General features: G+C 37.3%; 1 protein-coding gene across 2 annotated transcripts in view; it reads right to left on the reverse strand.

The window, feature by feature from the left end:
* Window positions 1-2,330: 2,330 nt before the first annotated feature.
* Window positions 2,331-17,498, reverse strand: part of FSHR (follicle stimulating hormone receptor) — a 105,346-nt gene continuing 90,178 nt past the window's right edge. For both annotated transcript variants that reach the window (XM_034427420.3, XM_034427421.3), the window contains exons 9-10: window positions 10,047-10,232; window positions 2,331-5,829 (exon numbers count right to left, since the gene is read on the reverse strand). In XM_034427420.3, the coding sequence (XP_034283311.2) occupies window positions 4,662-5,829; window positions 10,047-10,232 (1,354 nt within the window). In that variant the 3' untranslated portion in view covers window positions 2,331-4,661. The remainder of the gene's footprint in view (window positions 5,830-10,046; window positions 10,233-17,498) is intronic.

The following is a 17,498-nucleotide window of genomic DNA, read 5'->3' on the forward strand; positions in this document are numbered from 1 at the left end:
TCGACCCTGGTTGTAGACTGTGGGTCAGATAACTGGAGCTGCAGATAAGGATAACACTTATTCGGGACTTCACTAACAAATTCCTCCCATTCTTCTCCCGTGAGGTTATTTATTATTTCTCTGTTATTAGTTTGGGCAGTAACAAATTGGGAATGTATGAACATGGTATAATTGAAAGGCATCAATAAGGCTTCTGATAGTGCTGTGGAGAACATTTGTCACTGCCATCAGCGGCTTCAGAGAAGATATGTGGGTACATTTTATTTCTCTGAATGAAAGTTTTAGGTTAGAATTTTCTATGACCGAGCCAACATTCCATCTAAATGAAAAGGTAGAGATCAACATTGTCTGTCTAAAGTTGCAGGTGGGCTGAAGGGAAAAAAAAACTTATTGAACTTGGAAGGTGGGAGGAATGCTCTCACTTAGTGAAACATCTCCTGTTGACACAAAGACTTCTCCATTGGCTTCAATTCAGGGGTGAAATCCAGCAGGTTCTGAAAGGTTTTGGAGAACTGATAGCAGAAACTTGAGCAGTTCGGAGAACTAGTAGCGGAAACTAGTTGTAGTTTGGAGAACTGGCAAATACAACCTCTGGCTGGCCCCAGAATGGGAATGGAGATTTTGCAGTATCCTTCTCCTGCCACGCCCACCAAGCCACACTATGCCCACCAAGCCATGGCCACAGAACCGGTAGTAAAATAATTTGGATTTCACCACTGCTTCAACTAACAAATACAGAAAAGGGAAAAAACTATTTTTGATGTGAATGGGGCATTGCATTGCAATGTCATAGGGAGTGCAAAAAGTGTGGCTGCTTGCATTCTTTCCAGGCAAGGGCTCCTCCCTTATTGGCGAGTCAAAAATTTGGGGTCCTTTGGATGTACTTTGGGTTGGGGGGGTGGGCAGAGGTTTTAAATGGCAAAATATGTGCCTTAAATGGTGCAGTTATTCAAATGACTGAGAACCTCCTAAAATGAGACTGGAGAATAAGAAGTCTTTGGTCAGCTTTCAGAATAAGCTTTACTGTAAGCAGACCTCTAGAATTTGCATTGCCTTGGCATAGCTCACCTGAAATACAGTGATTGTAACAGTACCTTGCCTTTCAGAGTTATTATACCATGAAATATACTTGAGGAAAGCCAAGTCTAATGGTCACTCATGCTTCAAATGTGTTTCCCAGCACACAGTATCCACAACTTCTAGGTCTGTTCCACCCTCTTAGTTGTTAGGGTTATAGAAAGTTATATACAGGTGGAAGCTTCACAACTATTTTTTTTCTTTACTAAATGTATTAGTGGTGGTGGAGAGTTAAATTAAACCAAATGACTGCTGTAAGGATAAGTTATCCCTTATCTAGTAAGAAAACTGCAAACTCTTCCATCACAATTTCTCCAGGAAAAGGAGAATTTCCCCAACAGATTCTTAGGGCAAAGGCACAACTCCAGCAATGATTTATAGCAGGGGTATCAAACTCATGGCCCACGGGCTGGATGTGTCACGTGCTGGCCACGCCCACCCCTGGTTTAGCAAAGGGGAAAAAAGTCCCGATACGTTACGTGAGGATGATGCGATGACATTTGACACCCCTGATTTATAGAATCTTTCCCCCCCCCCATTCCCTCTTTCTTCCACATTCCCTTACCTTTATTTGCCTGTGTTACTGTTAGCAGCCATCTTTTACATTTAAATACAGTGACCCTGTTTTCTTTTTCTTGAGATGGCATAAAATGGGTTTGGAAATTTACTGGATGACTTGGCTAGTCACTTACACTCAGATCAACTGACTTCAGAGGACTATTGTAGAGAAAAAACTGGATGAGGGAGTCCAGTGTACACTGAATATCTACTAAATTTTTTGTATCTATCAAGTGAAGAGAAAGGAAAAGAATACGTTTTTTCCCTCCTCTTAAATGATTTGAGAAAATTTAGCTCAGACCTAATTATATAGTTGGTTCAAGAGGGAAACAAGATAAGAGAATTTGGAACTCCAAATGCAAAAATAATTTGGGAGAAAGAATTTAAAAACAATCTGTACTGTACTACTCAATCGATTTTCTATCAATTCCCCTAAAACTTTACTGAAAGTGTTTTTCCTTAGCTTGTTAGTCTTCAGCCTATATTTGGTTATTTGATTTTTCTTGTTATGCTATATTTTATCCAGATCTTACTGAATGCTTTTTGTATTATCTGCAAAATGGTGCTGGATTAATACGTTTTCTGTGTATTTTTGTTCAAATGGGTGAGGATGTTGAGCAAGATCTTCTTACATCATAAATTTAATTCCTGTTCTTTATCATTCAAAAATGATACAAAATGGAGACTTAACAACATTTTTGGAATTTTTATTATTATTGCAAAGAAAAATGTTTTCTGACTTATTCTTTGAGCAGGAGATATCAAAAACAGTCTATTTAAAAATATGGAATCCATGCTGACTGTCCACAATTAAAAAAAAATCTAGTTTCCTAAATCATAGGATTGTAAGGGACCTTAACATTGTCTAGCCCACAATTCTTTTGAACATCTTAAAGTTGCTGAGGTTGAGAAGATCTAGTCCAATCCATTGTAGTATCCATTATAGCATCTCTGCCAGATAGCCTTTCAACTTCTGTCTGAGCACCTCCAGAGAAGGACAGGTCATCACTTCATGTAAAAGTCTTTTCTACTCTTTCCTTGTAGCTTTAATTCATTGGTTCTGGTCCTACAGTCTGGGGCAAGAAAAGAAGTCCATGCTATCACAACTGCCCTTGATAATCCATTCTTTCTCCAATGGCTTAACTATAATCCATTTCCATTCTGAGAAGATATGTGCAAAATAGGAGTTAAGAGGTTCTGCTTTCTTGATGATGATGATATTATCCATTCAATCAAATCTGATTCTTGGTAATTCTGTGGGCCAGGTGTCTCCACATCTTCTGATCTTGCACTAGTTCTTTCAGTTTTTCTATGCTCTGGTTGGTGTCAGCTTTGATGGTGTCCAGCCACCTTGTTCTTTGATGGCCTGGTTTCCTTTTACTGCTAACACTTCCAAACATAAATGCTTTCTCCAATGAATTCCCCCACGTCATGGCCAAAGTAAATAAGATGAGGTTTTGTGATTTTGCCTTCTAGTGACATGTCTGGTATTATGCATTCCAGCACTTGCTTGCCAGTCATCTTTGCTGTCCCAGGAATATGCAGGAGCCTTCTCCAGCTACCAACCATTATCTACATTTATTATGATTACTAAGATCACATTAAGGCAAAATTATAAGCTATAATAATTTAGTTAAACATTAACAAATTATTCAACATTTCGTCCAGGCCTAGCAATACGCACATGTTATCATGTTTACTGAACCCATCATTTAACTGTGAAAGGAGGGGGAAGATAACTTATTATATAATTTTTCTAACTGTAATCTCTCCTCTTCCTACCTTGGTCTGTCGTGTGGGGGAACATGTACTTAGTTAAGCAGTGTTCCTTTGCTATTCTTGCAGGCAAAAAAGGATTTGACAAATCTTTTATTTAGTACCCAACAACAGCAAACAAACCATCTGTAGCCAGGAATCCCTTTCATAACTTATAGACGTTTCTTCCATCAGCTTTGTAATCAAGGAACAGACCAGAAAAAGTAACTTAGAATGGACTATAAAGGGGATATATTTTTGACAATTCACAAAGATCTGGATTGAGATTTCTGCTTTTGAATTGGAGATTCCTGACCTTTGCATTATATGGATTTGATGGCTTTCATGTTTCTTTGATCTGAAGAATGGTAAAAAAAGGGAAGCAAGGATCTATGGTTCCAACAATGTACAATATTTGATCACCTAATTTTATTAAGTCTCAGAGCATTTGACATTTATTGCTAAGGTAAATGTAGGAAGATCTTACTAAAAGAGTGACACAGCATGCATTTTATACATAAAGGTTTGGTTTCTGGCTTGTTAGATTCTTTAATGAGATTTCAGATAGGAAAATTACTGGGAAATGAACTTGCCCAAGATTTTGAAGATGTTAGTTGTAGCAGATAGTTCTGATCTAGATTACACCAGTGTCAACTTGGTGTAAATTTATTTTATCTGCTCATTAAAGAAGTCCATAGTAAGCAAAAGTATATTATTACTTGGATCTCTATCATGAAAAAAAAAATCAGTTTAGTTTGGAGAGTACATTCACAAATAGCTTCGATCCAGAGCTAGTCATAGTAAGTAGAGAACTTTTTAAAGTTACTGATGAACATAATTCTCATTGATCTGAATAAATCTATTTTAAATATAGCTAAGTTTGCAGCTAACACTATGTGCTTTATCAAGTTGGCTAAATCAAAATATTTCAGCAATAATATCACATGTTAATAACTATCGTGTTTCCCCAAAAATAAAACCCTGTCTTATATTTTATTGAACCCTGAAATAAGCGCTTGGCCTTATTGCCATGCGCTCAAAAGCCCGATTGGGCTTATTATCAGGGGATGTCTTATTTTGGGGGAAACAGGATACATTTAACCCCATCAGCTGAATTTTATATCTGTGTGGTATGCCTGAGAACTAAACAGCTAAATAGCAATTTGAGATTATGGAAAATATTTGTCATTTCTTGTAATTGCCTTCATCTTCCCAAGGAAGCAAGGATCACCATTTGATAACCTTTGACATAAATTTACAGCCATTCTGCTTCAGTTCACATGATTCAGAGGCACTAATGAATAAATGGTTCCATTGCTGGTTTTAGAAGCTGGTGTACAATGCCCATTTTTCATATGGGAGGTATGAACAGAAGAGGAAGTTTCCGTTCTATAAATCTGAGCGTACATTTCACAGCAGCCAAACTTACTTAGTAGGATGAAGAAATCCCTGCGAAATGTCTTTGTGAAGATAGCATAAAGAAATGGATTGGCACATGAATTAATGGGGTAGAACAAAACAAGGAGGATCTTTGAATTGGACACAGTGATCAGAGGGACCTTGAGTGATGCTGAAATGGCAAAAAAGGAGATTGGTGCCATGCAAAGGAAATCTGTGAAGATCAGTATGGCCATGCGTTTGGCAATCTTGGTGTCACTATTGGATGAGAAAACATTGGGATTCCTCACCGTGAAGTAGATGCTGATGTAGCAGGAGCAGATGATAACAAATGCAAGAATATTTAATATCAGCAAAAACATGACGTAGGTTTGGGCAAGCAGCGTTTCGATATCCATAGGTAGGCAGATGCTAACTTTCATGTAGCTGCTGACTTCAAATATGGGAAGGAGGGCCACTGTGAAGGCAAAGACCCATCCTACCAACATAATTACCACTGCATGTCGGAAGCGGACTTTGCGGTCTAGTTCCATAGCATAGGTGATGGTATGCCATCGTTCTAATGTGATGACGGTTAAAGTGTATACGGAGAGTTCACTTGCAAACACAGTGAAAAAACCGGCTGTATTGCAACCAGCCCCAGTTTGCCAGTCAATAGCATAGTTATAATACTGAGTTCTACTCTGCATGTCTTTGATGGCAATCAATAGTAAATAAATACCTGTGCAAAGATCAGCAAATGCAAGATTACACATAAGGAATCGAGGGACAGTGAGCTTGTATTGGCTGCTAACTAAAATGATGAGCACAACAAGGTTCCCCATGATGGCCAAGATATTGATGAACCATATGAGAACTCGGAGAATTATGTGGCCCATTATGTCTTCACATGGGTTGAAGGCATCAGGCTCTGGGAAGCAAGCCACTTTAAATTCTTCTCTACATAGAGCTTGATAGTAATCATTTTCATCCAGCTCAAAACTGAGCTCATCAGACTCTTCTGAAAGTGCAGATTTATTGCATATAGGGTGGATCACAGAACTGAAAAAGATGAAAATAGTATAGTCAGAACCTGGGATATACAGTGCCAATATTAACAGAAATACTAATTATGAATTCTGGGAAAATACTAATAATGTCAACAAATTTTTATTTTTTAAAAATAAAAATTATGATGTCAGAAGACATCATAACTGGCTACCAAGTTTGGAGGACACCTGGCAGATGTTTTTCTTTAAGTTGTGTGGAAGCTTAAGCAGGTAATTCCTTCAGCAGTAGGCAACATTTAAAACAAAGAGTGATGGCTAACAGAGGTAAGAAAATCAGAGATGGAATTTGCAGTCTCCAGAAGCATCATTAAGTGACCTCGCTCTGCAAGGCCAGAGAAGAGGCTGTTAATGGTGAGAGTGAAATACCTAGCCTACTCAGGCTGCAGGTATTTAAAATGTGTGGGAAAAAGGGAAAATAAAAGTCACATGGCTACAGTGGCATAAAATACACACCCACCTTCTCTGTCATTGCAAAGCATCCCTTTGCCAGCTGAAGGGATGAGGGAGAGGACTCTGATGAAAGTGCTGCTGGTGATTGAGGCTAATTCAGGAGTGGCAGCAAAGGATGGAGATGGAGGGGCAGCAGTGGCAGTGAATACTCCCTCCCCCACTTTATTCTATGCCACTTTTCTGCTGTGGATTTTACTGGGGCCATGTACGACCAGAAGGGTATAGGGGCATCATCATCATCGTCATCATGAATAAACTTGATTTCTGGTCTTTTTTTTCTCGTGGGTAGAGTGGGTGAGTGGGAAACTTGGATTGAATTCAAGTGTTCTTTAGTGCTAGTCAGTGAAATAAAACAAAATTCCCCACTTTTTTTTTTTTTTAGTTTGATATGTTATGTTTAGTCTGATAGGAAAGAAGTCAGGAGGGCATGAAGTACAGATTGGATTATGAACTTATTTGCATGCCAGGCAGAAAAAAAATGTATACCAGCAGCTACTTGCTTGAGCTATAACTGGTCATATGGTAAGGCCTCCCACTCATGAAATTTGTTTGTGTTTTCAGTCTGCACTTCAAAAAAAAAAAAAAATGAAGTTCCCATCACTTTGTAATTACACATACACACAAATACAAAATTGAGTGGTGTTATGATTAGGAGTAATATATCTAGGCTGCAAAAGTCTGGATGGCTTCTAGGTCACAGTGGCAGAGAATACTATTTGCTACTATATACATAGTGGTTGTCCAGAATCTTGCAGTCCAGTTATAAAGCAAGGGAAGTTTAACTTTAAAAAAAAAATAAAAAGCAAAAGCATCCCCCAAAATACTGCCTTGCAACTGATTACTCAGTTTTGTTTTAAAAGCCCTTACAAATGGTAAAAATGATGTAACATTTGGAGAATGTTGATATTTAAGTCCATCGTGATTGCATGTGGCTGGAATGGGGGAGAGAGGAAATAAATTCTTAAGAATATGTACTGGAAGAGTTAAGCTTCAGAGACAGAACAGTAATAACTAATTTCACGTTAGGAATGCAAGGGAGGCTGAAGCTTTAGGTCTGCCAATGGGAAAACAAACCTTCTACAAGGTTGGTAGCAATCCAGAAGAAAATACCAGCATTGCCACTGTTTCAAACAAACTAGCAGAATTCTCCAATAAATGAACTCAGTTCCCCAAGACAAACTGTGGTTATGTCTGTGAAATCTAGAGCCAATCCTTAACTAAGGCAAAACACTGGTGTAGACATGCCATTGGTTACCTTTCAAACAGTCTGTAACTATATTACTTGCTCTCTTATTTATGTATAGTATCTCTGTAACCTTCATGTGATTCTGGAGGTTAATTTATCCTAAATAATAAAATAGCCATATATGTAGTGACATCTCACTAGCTGTTGTGGATGGGGCATTAATGAGAAGAGTTTTAGTATCACAAAGATTATGAATGTGTAGGAGAAAGCAATAATTATTTTTTGCTCAGAAAAAATAAACATTTGCTTCTAACATAATCTATATATGCCAATGATCAGTAGCTTGTGTTGTATATATTTTCTGAAACTCTTTTATAAAAGTTCCCACAAAGGCCTTTCAAAAATTTTCAGCAAATGGTAATTTTTAAAACTATGTTAAAATTGTTTAAAATTAAATTAAAACATGGTCTTGTAAAATATTTTACAAGAAATAGGGCTGGAAGCTCATCAGAAGCAGATCCACTTTGGAAACAAGGAGGACTTTTCTAACAGTGAAAAGGATTAATCAATGGAACAGCTTGCCCCACGGAGTATTGGGTGCTCCATTGCTGGAGGTTTTCAAGAACAAATGGATAACCATTTGCCTAAGGTGGTATAAGGATTCCTGCCTTGGGCAGAGAATTGAACTAGAAGATCTTTAAGCTCCCTTTCACCCCTATAATTTTATTCTATGGAGAAAAGTATCAAAATTATTAAATATATAGGTTATAATCCTATAAACTATTCAATTATTTAAATTAATTATTTAATTTAAATAACTATTCAATCATTTAAATCAAATCAAATCAATATAATTATTTATCTGTCCCTAACTACTTTTGGGGTGGACTTTTCTCATATCATAGTATTCAAATATGAATGTTGGCTTGAAAAGATTGTATAGCCTTGCTGCAGTCTTCAAGACATCCATATGTATGGAGTCCTGGTTAACAAATATCAAATGCTGAAGATAGGTGTTATTTCAAAGAAAGCTAAAATATCAAAGACTGAGAACAGCCCACTTCTGATGTGAAACATACATTTGTGGAAAAGTTAGAAACATAATCAGCAAAGCAACTGAAATAGCTTAAGGGTTAATTAAACTGGTCATTGTGCACATCTCAAAGAATACTTGAAATGACAGAAATAAATGAGGGGGTCTCTTGATGCTTGAAGGCCTAAGTTTTACAGGAATGACAAATCAACATGAAGGAAGTCTGATTTAAGACGATGAGAAGACCTGATGATTAGCACCAGTGAAACTCCATGGGGGGTTGTGCTAATGATTATATCTGAAAACTGGAGTTATTAAAATGAACACAGTGGTGATATCTATTTCACTGTTTTCATTTTTCTCCTGCCTGAAGGCCGTCCAAATGCCAAGGCCTGCTTTATCCTTCTTGTGTTTCTAAATGAGGGAAAGTTGCAGAAATATTTTTTCACAGGAGCCATTCTCTTGAGAAGAGGGCTAGAGCTGATGATACTTTGGGTAGAAAGGGAATTTCTTTACATAGCTGCTGAATTCAGGAGGGGCAGGTAGGCATACAAACAGAGAATGTTAGCTTTAAAAGAATATTAATCTCTTCATGTAAAATGCTTCCTGTTTGTCTTTAAACTACCATCAAAAATTGAAGACTCTTTGATCTTTCTTGGTGACAGTCAAAGTAGTCCAGTTATGTTTTTGAGCTCCTGATGGGAATATGTGGAGGAGCTACTAGCTTATTAGGCTCAAATATGACCAAGAAACCAATTTTATTCAAATCTAGAGGGCTTTTTTATTACATTTTTAATAAACTTAAGAGTTATTTAGAGCTATATACAAAATATTCAATGTTAGAGTAAATAAAATATCTGAGTTTTAAATACCATGAAATATATTTAGCCTTTGCCATCCAGTCCTTTCTACACATTTGAAAGGAAACACTCATTCTAAGGAAGAAATGTTATTTTAGCCCAATGAACCTCAGTTACTTTTTTAAAAAAATACTAATCATTTTGTATATGTTAGCTGTTTTATAGTCTTGTACACCATGCAAAATCATTTATTTTCATTAGATGGGTGCTATATAAGTTTCAGAAATAAAATATTTAACCCAATCCTCATTAATTCTTACAAAAAAAATCCTTGTTGATATAGCTACCATTTGAACTCTCTGTTACACCCCCAAAAGCCAGAAAGGAGCAGAGCTTCTTTTAAACGTCTTCCAGATGTTATTGCCTTCTAGTTAGGACTATTAAAAAATAGAATGTAACCATATTTTAGAGGGCCACATGTCCATCTCTTGTGACTGGTTAATCAGGAAGAAACTTGGCCACTAGAATCAGTATCCAATTTGTTGAGAGAAGGAAAGTCTGTAACATTTATATTTTTTGGTGGGCTGAGAAACCTAAGGGCTGACTGCATGATTTTTTTCCCTCCTGCCTGGCAGATTAAACAAATTGCATGTTACTTAGGCTAGTCATGAAAATCAAAGCAGACTGTGGCAGTCACAAATGCATCAAAACCCTACATGGAAAACAAATAAGCTACTCACTTTTGTTTAGTCCGATTTTCAAATGCACAGCAATGGCTTGGATATGTGAGGTTTGCCTCAATCAAAGCATGGAACTTGTCCAAGGGAGGGAGCTTTTTTAAGTTGTATGTAGATTTCGCTACCAACTTGTTAATGTGCTCTAGACCAATGTTTGGTAGTTGACTGATTTTTGTCTCAGAAATATCCCTGTAAGAAAAGATAATGAGAATTTCAGATGCTACACAGTTTCATTAATGATTTCTCTGCAATGTTGGAAATACTTCAATGTCATCTTTGTTAGCAGTTTCATTTCTGATAAAGAAATGAAAAAAATATAGGTTGTACAATCCTGTCCAAAAATTGGGAGCACTTTCCTGTGAAATGACTGGGTCTTACCTGCAGTAGACATACTGCACTTTTTTTTTTTAAAAAAAATTGATTTATATGCTGCCCTTCTCCGAAGACTCAGGGCGGCTTACAATGCGTTAAGCAATAGCCTTCATACTTTTGTATATTTATACAAAGTCAGCTTATTTCCCCCACAGTCTGGGTCCTCATTTTACCTACCTTAGAAAGGATGGAAGGCTGAGTCAACCTTGAGCCTGGTGAGATTTGAATTTACAGTAATTGCAGGCAGCTGATGTTAATAACAGTGCTTTAGTCTGCTGCGCTACCAGAGCTCCTAATACTTGAGCTGAATGCCTACTTTCTCCTTAAAAGTGTAAACTTTGAGCTAAAATACCCCAAAGACTTCATACTTTTATTATTTTTTATGAAGATGGGATTTCACCATGAGCAGCTTTTTCACTTTGGCTAATTACAAAATTAAAATTGTCACACAGTTGTTAAAGAAACAGGCACTGAAATTTCCTTAGCCTGCTCTAATTATAATCTTACTGTCATTGGCAGTTCCCCTCCACCCTCTGACCCTCAGGATGGAGTGTCTCTAAAACCCATTTACGTATTGGCTATTTTTTCCCTTGATACTTTAACACTTTGCCTCTTTTGATTTTAGATCACGGCTTATTTTTTCTTCTTCTCTTGCCTTCTCAGAATTCACAGGGTTTGCCAAAGTTCTGCTTGAGCTGACACATTTTCTTGAGAAATTAGAATGTTCATGACCCTCCTTTATTATCACAGATTAGCATTTGAAGTAGAAATTAGCTGCAGAAGTAGAAAATAGTTAACTTTTCATTTTCAAGAGAAGCTTGTAAATAAATAAAGGTACCAAGAGCAAGCAATCTCTTTGAGGTCTAGGCTAGAAAAAGATAGGATTTTCTTTTTTTTTTTTCAGAAATGGCAATCTGGGCTTGATGAAGAAGTTCTGTGTGCATGTTTCAGAATGAATCAGTACAGCTGAAAGAGGAAAATAGATAGATTTAAATCACTGAGGGAGGAAAATATCCTGCAGGATTAGCAGTTGGGGCAGAATTCTTTTCATTTTACATGAGTGGCCTAAAGGAGAAAAGAAACCCAAAAGAGCGAAGGTTGGATGATAACAGAAAACTGATGAAGTGAGAAAAACTGATTGAGGGAGAAGCTGTGGCTGAAAAGGGATTGGAGGGAATAGTCTGTGTTCATTGCAGAAAATTGACAATTAGGACAAAATCAATATGACCACTAAGAGAAAAAAATGACTACGGAGTCCTGCCAAGAATCAAGAAGGCCATTTCTGGCTCACAACATTGTTGTTTTGAAGAATTTGGGCCACGTTGGTGCTAATTATCTAAAAATAAAAAAAAAAATATTAAGAAAAACGTAGTTTGTCATCAGCAATACCTATTGCTGGAAAAGAACCTTTCATCCTGGCATTATTATTTTATGTGTTTATGGTTTTGAGTGCACAAACACATCCACATTGGAAGGCAACTAGATAGAAGTTGCTCATATTGAAAGGCCAAGAGCTCAACTAATTGGTTCGAAGGAAGAGGGGTTTTATCCACATAATTTTATTAAAATTAAAAAAAGGTAAAAACTAATAGAAACTAATATTAAGACAGAAGAAGACAGCAAAAAGAAAACAAAGCCAAAAGTGCAGAAAAAAAAAGAAAAGAAAGAAACTATAAAGAAATAGTTTCTGATTTTCTTTACAGCAGTTATAAATATAAATTTATCTCTTACAATGACTCTCTCACTTGTTAATAATCTCTTTTCTAATCATTAAATCCATAAATCTTATGTTTTTTTGTTTCATTCGTGTAATAATCTTGCTACAGTTTTCATATAGATAAAATAAAGTTCCATGACTTTCCCCCCCAATTGTTTATTGATAAGTTCCAAAAGAAAAACCTCTGGATCCAATTGTATATTAATCTTTAAAATCTTCTGAATTACTGAATCCAAAACTTTCTGGCTTTTTAAGTTTCCACCAAGCATGATAAAATGTCCCTTCATGTTGTTCATGTTTCTAACATAAACTTGAAATACATTTATGCATTCTAGACAATTTTTCTGGTGACAAAGATACATCATTTTATTAAAAAATTGCTTTAAGTTTTTAATACAATGTACATTTCAATCCTTTTAACCACATGTTCTCCTCCTGTACCAAGGAAGCCTTGTGGTCTGCTGTGATTCTCATCATTGGAAGGATCCTTTATCATGCCCCATGAGAGAACAATGAAACAGGACACAACAACAGACAAACTTCCTGTTGAGGGAGCAGGTCCTAGCCCTGGTGCTGAGGCAGAATTAAATCCCCTTGCTTCAGACTCTCCCTCTGCAAACTTAGATCCTGCACTAGTTTCTCAATATCATGCCTAGAGGGAAGACGGAAGCTAGAAGGCAAGAACACGTTGCATGAGAGAACATCTTGACTTATCAGAATTGATAAGAGCCAGTTGCAGAGTTTCCAGCATTTAAGGCTCTATCTGTGTGCAGCATGAAGCTGAACAATTTCTCTGTTCTTCAGGAAGTTTGTATCTCCAAAGGTAGGTGTTGCATCACTTTTTCTTTGGAAAATTAGATCCTTTTTTGACAAAATGCTATTAACCATACACAATTTATTTGAAATTCCACATCTATTCAAGTTTCCATTTTGTTGTTATATGGAAAATAATTCAAATAAGTGATTCTTCAACCTCTTGTTTAAATATGCTATTTACACCTAGACAATTAAATCTAATTATGCAGTGAAGAATAGGAGTTTTATTTTTGTTAGGGTTTTTTTACTGTTTCATGGTAAAAGCTCGTCTGCTTGTCATAACACTATTAGTCTCACATGATCCTCAAATTTCCAAATGTGTCCTCATTTACCTCTTTGGAAAACCCTTAGACGTTATTTTCTTTTTATTCTTTTTATTCTCGATGAATGTATTTTATTCTCCTTATGTACACTGAGAGCATATACACCAAAGACAAATTCCTTGTGTTCAATCACGCTTGGCCAATAAAGAATTCTATTCTACTCTATTTTCTGTACAGGATGCCAATTCTACTTCACATTTGGATATACAGTTACTAGAGCTCCATTTAAACAATAAATGTTTCTCTGGGGATGAGACGTGGGATGAGATGCGTGTGTGTGTGTGTGTGTGTGTGTGTGTGTGTGTGTGTGGTTATATATTTCCTTTAGGACAGTGGTGAAATCAATTTTTTTTAACTACTGGTTCTGTGGGCATGGCTTGGTGGGCATGGTGTGCCTTGGTGGACGTGGCTTGGTGGGCATGGCAGGGGAAGGATACTGCAAAATCTCCATTCCCACTCCACTCCAGGGGAAGGATACTGCAAAATCCCCATTCCCACCCCACTCCTGGGGGAAGGATATTGCAAAATCTCCATTCCCACCCCACTCTGGGGCCAGCCAGAGGTGGTATTGGCCGGTTCTCTGGACTACTCAAAATTTCTGCTGCCGGTTCTCCAAACTGCTCAAAATTTCCACTATCGGTTCTCCAGAACCTGTCAGAACCTGCTGGATTTCACCCCTGCTTTAGGACAATGTTAATGCAATACTTTTGTAAGCAGGAGCCGAATACAAATATGTACTAAAAGATTATCAAATTGATTTCACTGCAATTCAGTTTCATCCAATTGTTTAAATTCAAACATTGAGTTATTTTTATGAGAATTATTTTGTTTTATTACCATTGTATCATAGATGATGAATTGCCTTTTTTGATCCTCGCCAACTTCATGGAACAGTGTTCTTCTAGAGATCTGTCACCTTACACTAAATATATTTTCAATTACAAGAGCGATTGGCTTGAAGTAACATTTTTGCTTGGCAAAAACAGAATTGCCAGATAAATCAATATTTTTGCTCTTGTTCTTTTTCCAGCATAATGAATAGCCTTTTATTAAATAGCATGGTTGACTCTCTTAAGTCTTGAATTCCGAATTTATTTTATTTATTTTATTTTATATCAAATTTATATACCGCCCTTCTCCCTGAGGACTCAGGGCGGTGTACAGCCAAATAAAAACATAGACTACAAACATTAAAATACTATTAAAAAGATATATATAAATTTGGCCCCGTAATTAAAAAACAATGACAAACCAATTAAAAACATTTAAGAGTGCTAAGCCAGCCCGGCTTGCTGGAAAAAGGTTTTAAGGGCACGGCGGAAGGCACCGAGGTCTTGGATTCTCCTTATCTCTGGGGGCAGCTGGTTCCAGAGGGTAGGTGCCCCCACAGAGAAGGCCCTCCCACTGGGGGTCACCAGCCTACATTGTTTGGCTGATGGCACCCCGAGGAGGCCCTCTCTGTGGGAGTGCTCAGGTTGATGGGAGGCCGTCGGTAACAGCAGGCGGTCTCGAAGATATCTAGGTCCTATGCCATGGAGCGCTTTAAAGGTGATAACCAACATCTTGAAGCTCACCCGGAAGACCACTGGGAGCCAGTGCAGCTCATGCAGGAGAGGTGTTGTATGGGAGCGCCATGCAGTTCCTGTAACTACCCGCGTGGCCGCATTCTGGACCAGTTGGAGCCTCTGGGTGCCCCTCAAGGGGAGCCCCATGTAGAGAGCATTGCAGTAGTCCAGGTGAGAGGTGATGAGGGCATGAGTGACTGTCCTTAGGGAATCCTGATCAAGAAAGGGGCGCAACTGGCATATCAGGCGAACCTGACAAAAAGTCCCCCTGGCCACAGCCGTCAGATGTTCCTCCAAGGACAGCTGCGTATCCAGAAGGACTCCCAGATTGCAAATAGCAATTAAATTGCTGTATATAAAGTAAGTAAAAAGTAAGAAGGATTTTTGGAGAATGATGAAATGTACACGTGGATAAAAATGCATGTAAAAGAATTAGTGCTGCGAAAAAAAAGGTGAGAGAAAAATATTGTATTCTGCTTATAAAAAGTAAAAACAAAGCACAATTAAGATTAAAAGAGGCAGAGAAAATGTAGAGTGATTTTGATTGAAATAACATTATTTTGGAAATAGGTGGAGATGAATAAAAAGGTGCCTGCAGGAGAGTGAAAGGAATTAAAAATAAAAATGATGAAATGATTTGGGCTGAAATTGAAGTGAAGGAATGATAGAAAGTATATTTTAGAGATTTGCATGGGAATTAAAATTCATAGGTTGAAGAATGAATTTGAAGAAAATGCTATCCAATTTAACATCCACCCAATGATGAAAAGCAAATAATAAATACACGAGAATATGGAAACATTGTAAAATTGCTGATACTGATGGTGTAAATAGAGAAATGTTAAAACAAATTATGTGGTTTTCATATGAATTGGTTGTACAGTATATTAAACCTGTGTATTTATGCTTGGCCAATTGGAAGAATCTGTTACTATTCCCCTATATAAGTGAATGATACAGTAAATACAAAAACTGTAGAGGGATTAATTGGCCCTCCTGCCTGGGAAGATAGATTAAAAGGGCAAAAGTAGCAATCAAAATTAAATAAAAATGAGTAGAATAAGTTGGCTTTGTGATGGGCAGAGTAGAATTTTGCTTTCCAACAAGTTATTGAAAAAGATCAGAATGTGTGGAAATTTATTGTATATACCGTACAATATGGTATGTTAGAGTTTGCCAACATGGTACTTAGGACTTCCTGCTTCTCTTCCTCTTTGGGGCTACCCTGATCTATTCCATTGCTTTTGATTTGAGGGATACTATTACTACTACTAATAATAATCAGAATCATAATAATCCCAAAATGATAAAGGTGATATGAACCTTTATCATATCAGTGTTTCCTTGAAACACTAGATGGGCAGCAAATAAATTTGATAATAATAATATAGGCATTTTGGGTGCAATCCCAAAACAACTGGAGCACTACTTGAACATCACTGGAATTGAAAAAATCACCATCAGTTAATTGCAAAAGGCAGTTTTACTTGGGACAGCTTACATACTGCGGTCATACCTTAAAGACTATCAAACATCCACATCTGCCCTATTCCAAGCCCTTGGAAAGGACTTGATAGGTGGACAAAAATGCCAAATTCAGTCTGAACATCTGGCTGACTGTCCGATGAAGAATAGCATAACAAGATGACATTGGTGCATCTATCCATAACGTATTACAATATGGCGCCAAATAGCATACATATACACACACATAAAATGCTGAAATACTTCCCTGTTTTTGCCTCTGAATATGGAGTTTTCATTTAGTTTATCCATTATACTTTGTACTGGTTATAGTGAACTGGAGTACTGGGTCCCATTCTGGGCACCACAGCTTCAAAAAGATATGAAGAGACTGGAGCATCTATCTCTTAAATGAAGGACCCCAGAGGCTAAATCTTAAAGGAGATGGGCATGTTTATAAAACTAAATAAAAAGGCAGATGTAGCAACATACTACAAATGCCTATAAGCCTGTCAGATCAAGGCAGAATCAATGGTTGAAAACTAAAAGAACATGATTCAGGTGGAATATTTGGATAAATTAAGTAGTGAAACAGTCTGCTTAGAAAAATGGGACTCTGTCTTGGTGGATACTTCTGAAAGGATGTTGAATGGCTATCAGCAATGGAGATTCTGATGGATTCTTGAAATGAGTAGGAGTTTGAACTAGATGACCTCTAACAGTGGTGGGTTTCAAAAATTTTTACTACCGGTTCTGTGGGTGTAGCTTGGTGGGTGTGGCATGGCTTGGTGGGCATGGCTTGGTGGGGGTGGCAGGCGAAGGATATTGTAAAATCTCCATTCCTACCCCAATCCAGGGGAAGGTTACTGCAAAATCCCCATTTCCTCTCAATCAGCTGGGACTTGGGAGGCAGAGAATAGATGAGGGCGGGGCCAGTTAGAATTTTTATTACCAGTTCTCTGAAGTACTGAAAATTTCTGCTACTGGTTCTCCAGAACTGGTCAGAACCTGCTGAAATCCACCTCTGACCTCCAAGATTCCTTTTAATCCCTACAATCTGTAACTCTATTGACTATGAATTTTTCTCACTTCCTTTTAGCTTATCTAAATTGGAAGCCATTGCCAGTTCATGAGGAAATATATTCCTTAGTTTTTTATATACCCAAAGCTCCTTAAATGAATCATAAATTGGGAATTA

This window comes from Pantherophis guttatus, chromosome 1, assembly GCF_059756535.1.
Source record: "Pantherophis guttatus breed Tessera chromosome 1, ASM5975653v1, whole genome shotgun sequence".
NCBI lineage: Eukaryota > Metazoa > Chordata > Lepidosauria > Squamata > Colubridae > Pantherophis > Pantherophis guttatus.